This window comes from Aedes albopictus, chromosome 3 (genome assembly GCF_035046485.1).
Source record: "Aedes albopictus strain Foshan chromosome 3, AalbF5, whole genome shotgun sequence".
Taxonomy (NCBI): domain Eukaryota; kingdom Metazoa; phylum Arthropoda; class Insecta; order Diptera; family Culicidae; genus Aedes; species Aedes albopictus.
The window spans coordinates 389,559,503-389,571,613 of record NC_085138.1 but is presented as its reverse complement, the minus strand read 5'-3'; the positions used below and the strand labels follow the sequence as shown (position 1 = coordinate 389,571,613).

At 43.4% G+C, this 12,111-nt stretch overlaps 1 protein-coding gene across 4 annotated transcripts; it reads left to right on the top strand.

Annotated features, from left to right (window-relative positions):
* The first annotated feature begins 1,487 nt into the window (after positions 1-1,487).
* Positions 1,488-9,312, top strand: LOC115268130 (uncharacterized). Of its 4 annotated transcripts, none has more exons than XM_062855956.1 (3): positions 1,488-1,728; positions 1,792-1,854; positions 1,956-9,312. In XM_062855956.1, the coding sequence occupies exon 3, from the start codon at positions 2,442-2,444 to the stop codon at positions 8,811-8,813; it is 6,372 nt and encodes a 2,123-aa protein (XP_062711940.1). In that variant the 5' UTR covers positions 1,488-1,728; positions 1,792-1,854; positions 1,956-2,441; the 3' UTR covers positions 8,814-9,312. The 4 variants fall into 4 exon arrangements, 3 of the variants coding, with proteins under 3 accessions (XP_062711940.1, XP_062711941.1, XP_062711939.1); XM_062855957.1 differs by having other exon boundaries at positions 1,488-1,854; positions 1,956-2,025; positions 2,087-9,312; XR_009998615.1 differs by having other exon boundaries at positions 1,488-8,905; positions 8,969-9,312.
* The last annotated feature ends 2,799 nt before the right edge of the window (positions 9,313-12,111 follow it).

The window sequence follows — 12,111 nt, the reverse complement described above, 5'->3', positions numbered from 1 at the left end:
TAGGAATTCTTTGTAAAATTCGTCCCGAGGTTTCTTCGCAAATGTATTCGACGAATACCCTACAAATTCCTGAGGAAATTCAAATATTCAAACAAAAATTTTCTCTAGGAAATGGGAATTCAGTTTCTTATAGGGAATAATTAAGATATTTCACTAGATATTCCTCCAACATTTCTCAAAAGATTTTTTTGAGAATCTTACGGAAATTGCTTTAGAAAATTCTTAGGATCTTATTGAGAAATACTTTCTGCGGAGAATGATTAAGGAGATTTTTATGAAGAAATTCTTCTGGAATTCTTCAGGGATAACTTAAGAAAAATCATAAATTCCTTTATGTTTTTTGAAGGTTTTAAAAAGACACGGACACCGTCTTCCGCCAGAACGAAACTAAACACTAGACAACGAACAACAACACACATTACGAGCACCAGTGGATACGAAGAAGAAACATTTCTTGCGAAAAGTTTCATCATTCGGAGCGGGAGTCAAACCCTCACCCCATGCATGGCATGGTACGTTTATACGCTTGATGACGCTAACCGCATGGCCATGAGGCTCCACTGTTTTTCAAGAGATACCCGCTTCAGTGGTTACTTCAGGAATTTTTCCGGGTATTTTTGAAGTAATATCTTCAGCGTTTCCTCCAGATATTCCACCCAGAACTTTTACAGAAATTTCCTCGTTTATTTTTTTCTGAAACTTCATCACATTCTTTTAAAAATTCGTTTAATTTTTTTCTCGGAAATTTCCACATGGATTCCTTCAATTTGTTACAGTGGTTTCTTCAGGAAATCTCCAAGAGAGTCATTCATAAATTTGTGCACGTATATTTCCTCAAGAAGTCCATCATGAATTACTCTAGGAATAACATTGAAAATTCCCACAGGCATGTGCACAGGAATTTCTTCAGGGATGCACCCATAAAATCCTCCGGGAATCCGTTCGTAGATTTGTGCATAATTGCTTTTAGTGATTCTGGCAAGAACTTCTCCAAAGAGTTCATATAGCGTTTCCTTCAGGAATTCCTCCAGATATTGCTCTATGTATTTATTTCGCTAGAAATTTTTCCAGCATTTCCTCTAAGAATAACTTCAAGGACTACTTAAGAGATTTATTAATTAATAGTACCTAAGAAATTCTTCACGAGCTCCTCCAGAGTAATCTCAGGATATTTTCATCTTTACAAGAGCTTATCTATTATTTCCTCAAAAATACGATTACAGATTGCTCAAGGGAAACTTCCAGAAAATCCTTTAAAAGTTTTATTAAAATATTTCTTAATTTTTTTTAATTTCTTAATATTTTTTTTTATTGGAATTCCACTAAAGGTTTCCCGGCGAGTTTTACAGCCATTTGTCCAAAAAGTTCTTTGGAAATTCATCCTTAGATTCTTTCAAAAATTTCACTGAGATTTCTTCAGATCATTCTGTAGATATTCATGCAAGTGTACGTCCTGAGATTCTACAGGGTTTCTAATGAAGATGTTACCGGCAACACTGTTCACCGCGAAACGGAGGTGAAACCACTGTCGGCTCCCTCGCGACTAAGCGGATCCGCCGAATTAAATGACAGATCGACATCGACGTCAGACAGAACGGAATGCACGACGTCAGTGGAAAACGAAAACAGATTGTGAGTCAGCAGTTTGTAAATGCCTTTGAGGCCGAAGAAATAGTTAATACATTATCACGAATAATTCAGTGAATTAGATAGATTATCATACAGAAAGTAAGTGATCAGTGACAGTAAAATCGTATTTGTTATACTCATCCACCTTAATTGTTTATTTAGAAATCTCAGTAGGATTTGAGAAATTTACCACGCAGTAAGTGGTGACCAGAATTGTGAATTAAGGTATAACTGCATTGAACTGTGAATCTATTGTTTTACTGATTATAACCTTAAAGAAACGTGTGAATAAGTTGAAACAATTACTGTGTTATTTGCGCATACAGAACAGTCTTTCTACGGTGGAACAGTTAGGGACAGAAGTTAACGAATAATCCGAACAACAACACTGAAAATGTAAGTTGATATTGTATACTGTGACTGTTATATTACTTATAATGAATTCAATATACTACAGCTTTGAAGCTGCTAATTTGGCAACTACAAAACGGTGTTTGTTCTGACGATCGGGAACATTCTTCAAAGATTTTCATCCGAAGTTGGATGACCGATTGTTGCCCATCGAAGTTTCCTGACAAGTAGTTCCACAACCGGGAAGACGTCCGCCCACCAGAACGACCCAGGATTGAAGACGACCGACATCGCCGCCGCCGCCGCCGCCGTCGTCGTTTGATTGCAGTTAATCCAAGTCAGTACAGATTTCCTTTTTTTTTGCTCCCATCTCGGATCCCGTCCCACAGTAGTGGCCCGTGCAATTCGACAGTATATAGTAAGCCCGGTAGACAGTTTAGCTAGGGCAATTAGAATTAATTATGCCAAAAAAGAGCAATGTTACCAACACGGGGGGAATAGATAATCCGTGCAAAAAATGCAATCGGAAAGAGGGTGATAATAATTGGGTCTGTTGCGATGTCTGTGAATCGTGGGAGCATTTTCGGTGCGCGGGTGTCAGTGAATCGATTGCGGATAAAAGTTGGAAGTGCAGTGATTGTCTTGCTGACTGGGACGGTACCGATATTGCATCAAAATCGGGAGTGTCGTTCAACGAGTCATCGGTCAGTAAGAGCAGTAGCCGAGCATCGCAAAGATTGCAGCTCAGTCTGCAGCATCTGGAAGAACAACGGAGGCTGAGCAAACTGCGAGCGGAAGAAGAACTGAAACTGAAACAAGTGGAAGAAGCAGCCAAGCTGAAGCAGCTGGACGAAGAGCAGGAGTACCTAAAGCAAAGGTATAATTTGCTGATGCAGATAGAGGACGAAAAGGATCCCTCGAGTCGACGAAGCGGAGTAAGCTTGAAAAGCAAACGGAGCGCAGCGAGGAGTGGCGTGAGCGTGAAGAGCAAGCGTGACCAATTGGAGAAATGGTTGAAGGGAGCTACAGTGGACGAAGCTGGACAGTCGAAGCCATCATCGTCGGGACATCGAGCTGCCCTGCCGGTTCACACAGTCAGTGAATCGAACCAACTGTCCGTAGTCATCACTGAGTTGCCAGCGCCTGCTGCAGCGTTGCAGATGCCGGAGCCGTCGAACGAGAATCAGTTGAATCAGCCTGCATCAGCAACAATGGGACATGTTACAGCATTGGCAAAATCCTACGAGCAGCTACTTTCTGGGCAAGAAGAAAGTTTACTGAGGAGTCTGCCGATAATTCCATCGGTTTCTGCATCAGTTCCTGCCGGGACAACTGCATCTACGGTTCCACAAGTACTTTTTTCCGGTATGCAAAACCTCCGAGTAGGGAATCCTGATCCAGTTGCGGTGTGTTTATCCAGCAACACTTTGCCAGCACAGAATGCGTTGGTTTCTGTTGCACCAGGAATTGCATCGCAAGTATCTATCGGTTCGAGTGGTCTGTTGTCATCAGTATACGGAAGCCATCCATACTACACGGCCCCTCAGACGATACATCTTGCACCAACAAATACGACAGGTCAAGGATTACCAAGCAGTTCAGCAGTTTTCCACGGAAATGGACCGTATGTGAACCCATCCATATCCGTGGGAGGGAATACGCTAGGACCATCTATTCCTGTAACCGGATCTTTCGGAGCCGGGTCATCTGGCGTCCGAATGGGCTCTATTATGGGGCCAACAAGTGCCCAATTGGCAGCACGACAAGTGATGCCTCGGGAACTGCCAAAGTTCAACGGAGATCCTCAGGAGTGGCCCATCTTCTACAGTTCCTTCAAGAATACGACGGAAGTTTGCGGTTACACTGATGCGGAGAATTTGGCCCGATTACAGCGATGTTTAGGAGGCTCCGCACTGGAGGCGGTACGCAGTCGCCTACTACTACCGGCGTCAGTTCCATACGTGATGGATACACTGCATAAGCTGTACGGACGGCCAGAAATATTAATCAGTTCGCTCCTGAAGAAAGTGCGAAATGTGCCTCCACCCAAGTCGGAGAACTTGAGCACGATTGTCGCATACGGATTGGCGATTCAGAACTTGGTCGACCATATCGTTTTGGCTGATCAACAAGCTCACTTATCGAATCCAATGTTGCTCCAAGAATTAGTCGATAAACTGCCCACCTCACTGAAGATGCAGTGGGGAACCTACAAGCAGGCCTTCGGAAACGTCAACTTGGCGACGTTTAATGGTTTCATGGCCGGCCTTGTCAACCTGGCATCTGAGCTAACCATCGACGTAGATTCTGCTCAAAATCATCACAAACAATTGAGAGCGGAAAAGCCCAAGCAGAGAGAAAAGCTGTTTACACATGCCAACGAGTCACCTGATGCAACGAAGAGAGGGAAAGATACTTCAGTCGAAGAGTCCACGTCGAAAGCCTGCTCATATTGCGGAAACGAAGGGCATCAAATCCTCAGCTGTTCCAGATTCAAATCGTTGGACATCGGAGCAAGATGGAAGGCTATGCGCCAGAAGAATTTGTGTCGCTTGTGTCTCGTTCCGCATCGAAAGTGGCCTTGCCGATCCAAGAAAGAATGCGGCGTGGATGGCTGTCGGATCCGGCATCACATGTTGCTCCACAGTAATCAGTCTCATCGCTGCGAACCAGTACCACCAACGAAGCCATCTGAAACGGTACATCACAACTACCATCACACGAAGTCCTATTCCCTATTCCGTTATCTGCCAGTTACACTCTATGGAAACGGGAAGGAAGTAGACACCTACGTATTCCTAGACGATGGGTCGTCGTCGACATTGTTGGAAGAGGCGATTGCAGTTCAGTTGGGGATCGATGGGGAGACAGACAACCTCTGGTTAGGATGGACCGGAAAGATTGGCAGGCATGAGAAGAGTTCCAAAAGAGTCAGCGTAAAGATTTCCGGCAGTGGCAAGAAGGAAACATTCCACTTGAACAACGTACGGACCGTGCGTGAGTTAGGACTACCCAGCCAAACACTGAACTACCCTGAGTTGTCCAAAGCCTACACACACCTACAAGGCCTTCCTGTCAGCAGTTACAAGGATGCGAAACCAGGAATGATCATTGGCATCGAGCACGTACACCTTCTTACCAGTCTCAAGATCCGTGAAGGTTGTAAGAGTGATCCGGTCGCAACGAAAACTCGGATCGGCTGGTGCATCTACGGAAGGAATTCTGGTAGCGTAGGATCAGTAGAGCAACTGAACCTGCATGTCTGTAAGGAAATGAGTAACAGTGATCTGTACGACTCGATGAAACAGTTTTTCGCCGTCGAAGAAGCCGTGATAACCAAGCCACTTGAGTCCGAAGAAGATCAGCGAGCTAACAATATCTTGGCAGCGACAACAGTACGACGAGGGTGCCGAATCGAGTCTGGATTGCTTTGGCGCAAAGACGACATCTACTTTCCTGAAAGCTACAAGATGGCGATGAGTCGGCTCCGAGGACTAGAGAAGCGCCTGTCCAAGGATGCAGAGCTGCGCAGAAGAGTGAATGAGCAGATTGCGAGTTACGAAGAAAAGCAGTACATCAGTAAAGGGTCACTAGCAGAGGTTGCCAGTCTGAATCCACACCGTGTCTGGTACTTACCTCTAGGTGTAGTGATCAACCCCAAGAAACCAAATAAGATTCGTATGGTTTGGGACGCGGCTGCGAAAGTTGGTGGAGTATGCTTCAATGACATGCTCCTTAAAGGCCCGGATCTTCTCGTATCGCTCATGGAAGTTCTGTTGCGGTTCAGGCAAGGAAAAGTTGCAGTGTGCTCTGATATCCGGGAAATGTTTCTGCGCATCCTCATTCGAGAAGAAGACAAGTGGTCACAGTGCTTTCTCTGGAGAAGTAGGCCTGAAGAGGACGTGCAAGTGTATGTGATCAACGTGGCAATGTTCGGTGCAACGAGCTCTCCGTGTACAGCACAGTATGTGAAGAACTGGAACGCATCAGAATACAGTGAACAGTATCCCCGAGCAGTAGAAGCGGTAATCAAAAACCACTACGTCGACGACTTCCTCGACAGTGTCAACTCGGTGGAAGAAGCGGTAGAGCTTGTACAACAAGTGAAAGACATTCATGCAGCGGCAGGTTTCCAGTTCGGCAAAATACTGTCCAACGAACAGGAAGTACTAGACCGACTAGGAGAAACAAGTTCAGCTATCAGTAAGCCACTGCCCGTAGACAAGGATCGAGCATACGAACGCGTTTTGGGCATTACGTGGATTCCTTCAGAAGACATCTTCACATTCAGCTACGAGGGATTGGAGGAAGTTCTTGGTACCGACAGGACGGTGCCGACGAAGCGTCAGGTTCTGCGTATCATCATGAAGCTGTACGACCCCCTTGGATTCGTCGCACACTTCGTCGTGCAGGGTAAAATATTAATGCAGGAAATTTGGCGAACGGGCACGAATTGGGACGAGCCGATAGCAGAACAGTTACACGATCTGTGGAGTAGGTGGATCGAACTGTACCGGAAGATCAACGATGTGAGCGTTCCTCGCTGCTTCTTCAAGGAATTATGCCCAAAGCAGGTCAGAGATATCCAAATCCACGTCTTTACGGACGCAAGTGTGTCAGCCTGTGCTTGCGTGGCGTACCTAAGAATGACAGTAGAAGGAGAGAACCAGTGTTCGTTGATCGCCGCAAAAACCAAAGTGGCACCTCTTCGTACACTCTCAATTCCACGTTTGGAGTTGCAGGCGGCCATGATGGGATCTCGCTTGCTACAGAATATCTGCTCAGCGCTCACAATCAATATTCAAAGCCGTTTCCTGTGGACAGATTCAGCGACAGTTCTGGCATGGCTTCGTTCGGACAGTCGTCGCTATCATCAGTTCGTGTCCTTCCGCGTTGGCGAAATTCTTTCGCTGACCAGTGTGAACGAATGGCGCTATGTACCCTCACGAGAAAATGTGGCAGACGATGCCACGAAATGGAATGCCGGACCATCATTCGATCCAGAATGCCGTTGGTATCAAGGACCAGCTTTCCTGCAAGATCCTGAGAATCAGTGGCCTACGGAACGATCAGACGGTACAGGGGAAGAAGCGACTTGCGAAGAAATCCGCGTCGTTGCTCTTCATCGAACTGTGGAAGAAGTGGTAGACGTCCAGCGCTTTTCCAACTGGAACAGACTGTTACGCGCGATGGCATATGTTCACCGATCTGTTGCAGTATGGAAACACGAAGCAAGTGAGGAACGGCCGCTCAGAGCACTTAGTCAGACGGAGTTCAAGAAGGCAGAAGAAACACTTTGGCGACAAGCTCAATCCCAGGTGTACTCGGAGGAAATTCATCTGCTGTGCGATGGACATAGTGTTGCGAAAGGGAGTTCGATTCGTGCGCTGTCCCCATTCCTGGATGAAGGAGGAGTTCTACGAGTTGGTGGCAGAATCGAACACGCTCCGACTATCCCATATGAGGCGAAGCATCCTGTCGTATTGCCGAGAAACCATCGGATCACGTATCTCGTTGTGCTTAGTTATCATCAGCAGTTCCTTCACGCCAACAGTGAAACAGTTTGCAACGAGTTACGGCAGCAGTTTTACATCCCGAGGATGCGCAGTACAGTTAGGAGCGTCTGTCGCAGCTGTCAGTACTGCATGATCAAGAAGGCCACTCCAGCTCCACCGATGATGGGACCACTGCCAAAGGTCCGATTAACTCCCTTCGTCCGTCCGTTTACCTACGTGGGAGTGGATTACATGGGCCCCTTCGAAGTTAAAGTTGGTCGCAGTATCGTAAAACGTTGGATCTGTCTGTTCACCTGCCTTACAGTACGAGCAGTTCATTTGGAGTTGGCGCACAGTCTCTCAACGAAGTCATGCGTGATGGCGTTTCGACGGTTCATCAACCGACGAGGAGCTCCACTCGAGGTCTTCTCAGACAACGGCACTAACTTTGTGGGAGCCAGTCGTCAGCTTTCGGAAGAGATGCAGAGGATCAACGATATCAACTCGGATTGTGCATCAACATTCACCAATGCCCGCACGCAGTGGCACTTCAATGCTCCTGCAGCTCCACACATGGGAGGCCCATGGGAGCGAATGGTGAAATCAGTAAAAGTAGCGATGACAGCAATATCGAACAGTCCTCATCACCCTAGTGATGAGGTATTGGAAACTGTAATGCTGGAGGCAGAGGGGATTGTTAACAGCCGTCCACTGACCTACGTGCCCCTGGAAGCAACTGATAGAGAAGCACTAACTCCGAATCATTTCTTGTTGTATGGTTCAAGCGGAAATAAACAGCCAACAGTTGCAGATGATCAATCAGTAACTCTACGAGACAGTTGGACCATCGCTAGGAATATCATGGACGAGTTTTGGCGCAGATGGGTGCGGGAGTATTTACCCATGTTAACCCGAAGGACGAAGTGGTTTGATAACGTAAAGCCGTTGAGGCCGGGCGATCTAGTCGTGATTATCGACGAGAATGCTCGAAACTGTTGGGAAAGAGGACGAATCTTGGAAGTCTTTCCGGACAAATCAGGACAAGTGCGCCGCGCGACAGTGCAGACAGCCCGAGGAGTGTTCACAAGGCCTGCAGTTAAACTGGCAGTATTAGATGTTGTTGAAGTCAGCAAGGAGCCGGAAGAAGTCGCTCCGGAAACGGAAGTGGTTCACGGGGCGGGGGATGTTACCGGCAACACTGTTCACCGCGAAACGGAGGTGAAACCACTGTCGGCTCCCTCGCGACTAAGCGGATCCGCCGAATTAAATGACAGATCGACATCGACGTCAGACAGAACGGAATGCACGACGTCAGTGGAAAACGAAAACAGATTGTGAGTCAGCAGTTTGTAAATGCCTTTGAGGCCGAAGAAATAGTTAATACATTATCACGAATAATTCAGTGAATTAGATAGATTATCATACAGAAAGTAAGTGATCAGTGACAGTAAAATCGTATTTGTTATACTCATCCACCTTAATTGTTTATTTAGAAATCTCAGTAGGATTTGAGAAATTTACCACGCAGTAAGTGGTGACCAGAATTGTGAATTAAGGTATAACTGCATTGAACTGTGAATCTATTGTTTTACTGATTATAACCTTAAAGAAACGTGTGAATAAGTTGAAACAATTACTGTGTTATTTGCGCATACAGAACAGTCTTTCTACGGTGGAACAGTTAGGGACAGAAGTTAACGAATAATCCGAACAACAACACTGAAAATGTAAGTTGATATTGTATACTGTGACTGTTATATTACTAATAATGAATTCAATATACTACAGCTTTGAAGCTGCTAATTTGGCAACTACAAAACGGTGTTTGTTCTGACGATCGGGAACAGAAGATTTCTTCTGAAATTTTAGCAAGGGATTTCTTTTTTTATTTGTATTAACGAGATGTTTAGCCCTAGGCTAGTTCATCTCGGGACCCATGCTTCACCTTCCTTTCCGAAGGAAGAACTCACATTTTGTGAGTTTGTCGGGAGTGGGTTCGATCCCAGGTCCTCGGCGTGATAGTCAAGTGTTCTAACCATCACACCAGTTCCGCACCACCTGGGGATTTCTTATACTTCTTATAAAAACTCCTCACAAGATTCATTTTAAATTCGTGACGAGACTCCTTCGGAATTTCTTCCAACGGAATCACCAAAAATTTCTTGAGAAATTCCGTCGTGGATTCTATGGTACCATCATAAAAATACCCTGAAGTTACTTCAGCGATCTCTTTTTAAATTGTGTCAGATATTCCTCCAAGATTTTTTTTTTCAGAAGTTTTTCGAGAATTTGGAAGAATCCTCGGAAGAATCTCTGAAGGAGTTTCCCAAGAAATCTAAAGAAAGCTTTGGTTGATTTATTTCTAGATTTCCAGAAGAAATTCTTTAACATTTTCTGGAGGGTTCATGGACAAAATTCCTAAAGCAATTTCTGAAGATATCTCTGGAGTATTCCTGAATGAATGAATGCCTGTGAGAACACATGAATAATTGTCTTCCTCATAAATTCCTAGAATAAAAAAGTAGTCCCAAGGAAAAATTGCTTGAGAAATTCCTGGAGATATTTCTGGAGAAATTTTTAACGGTACTCTGAAGCAAGCTCTGAAAAATTTCTGCAAAAATTGCAGACAAAGAAACGGATGGAGTTCTGAAGGGTTCCTGAAGTATTTTCTAAAATTATTTTTTGAGAAATTTCTAGAAAAACTTCCCAAGTGAAAACTCCTGGAGCAATTCCTTCAGAAATAGCGCGAATTTCTGTAGCAATCCTTGAAAAAAAATCTTAGGAATTTCTGAAAGGAACTATTCGTAGAAAGCTTCAAAATGAATATTTTGAAAAATTTCTTGAAAAATTCTTGCATTGGACCTATGACGAATTGCTGGACATATTGTCTTAATTCCTGAAAAAAACACATTATTGTTTTTTTTTATTATTATTTTCTGAACGTGTAAATTACCAGATGTACATGTTTGTGAACTACTAGAGCATCATGAATGAAATCAATGCATACACGTCCTCATGTCGCTAGTAACTGTGTATTGTCATATGGTAAGTTCGATCTCTTTAATGAAGTAGTTTTCTATTGGTCAGAAACGCCTTGAAACACCCTGAACACCGTCCCCTCTAAATTCTCCACATGAAATGTCTCTGAACTACTGTTTCAAAGAACTGGAAACACCCTAAAACGCTCTTAAATGCCTTGAAATTCCTTTAAACACTTTCCGAAATTCACCTGATAGCCTCTGAAACTCTCACGCCTTGAAACGCATCAAAAATCCTACCGGAAGCTCAGCTGAGAGCCTATGAAACCCTCTAAAGCTCCTCAGACACCTCATGGAACGCCCAGAAACGCCTCTGAAAGTCCCCTGAAGCTCACCTGACAGCCTGTGAAGCTTATATGAACAAAAGCCTACGAGAGGAAGGGGATCTGAGACGGTCAAAACTGAGTCCACCTAGTTTATAGACAGCTCCTTCCTTATATTCATTGAAAAAAATGCTGAAAAGCCCTCAAGATTTTTTTAAGAAATCCCTAGAAGATTTTATTGACAAAATCCTTGGAGGACTTTCTATAAAAACCTCTGTAAAAACTGTTAAGGAAACTTCTATATAACAAAAACCTATGAAAAATTAATAAAGTATCCCTGGAAGAATTTCTTATTTAAATTCGTGGGAGATTTAAAAAAATCAGTGCAGGCATTTTTTAAAGGCCATTGGAGGATTGTTGAAATGAATCCATAGAGAAAAAAAGTCTGGAAATCCATGGAAGGCTAGATAGTAGGTTTTCTCTAGGAATCCTTGAAGAAAATTTTGGTCAAATCTTTGGAAAAACATCTGAAGAAATTCTTGGATTTTATGAGTTTCTGGAGCATGCTATAAAACACTTTCAAAACAATCCCTCGAGATATATTCAGAAGAAACCCTCAAGAGAATTTCTGAAGAAATCCTTGACAGATTTGCTGAATGTCTAGAGCAATTCGCGGAAGAATCCTAAGGCTTTATTTAAAAGCAGTCCCTGGAAAACTTTTTGAGAGTCTCTCTGGAAAAATCTCTGAAGAAATTCTTATGAACTTCAAAGATATGCTATGGAAACCCTTGTTTGATTTTGATTGAGAAGGAATTTCGAGAAATATTTTTCAAGAATATTTCCAAATGAATCCTAGGAAGTTGTTCTTAAGATTCCGTGATTCCGCAATTCTTGAATAAATCTCCGATTGAGTCCTTGGGGGAATTTCTGATGGAATTTCCGAAGGAATCTCTGAAGGAGTTTCTTAAGGAATGTTCGAAAAACTACTTAAAAATCTTTAAAAGAATTTCCGAACGAATTGTTAAAAAAAAATACCAAAAGATAAGGTACACCTAGGCAAGTTGAAACAGCAGGTTAACATGATGTTTGCTATAGATGATAAACATTTTAATCGCCATAACACATAGTTTTTGATTCAAACAAGCTTTAAGCAAAGGATAAATTTCCAAATTCTATTGAAAACTATTTCAAAACTTCACGTTTCTTCTTGCCCTGGTGTACCTTACTTTGAAGTAATTTCAGAATAAATTTGTTTTGAGAATTTACTAAAAGAATTTCTGAATAGAAATCTTGGAAGGAACTTCTGTAAGAGTTATTTTTAAATGTATGGAGTAA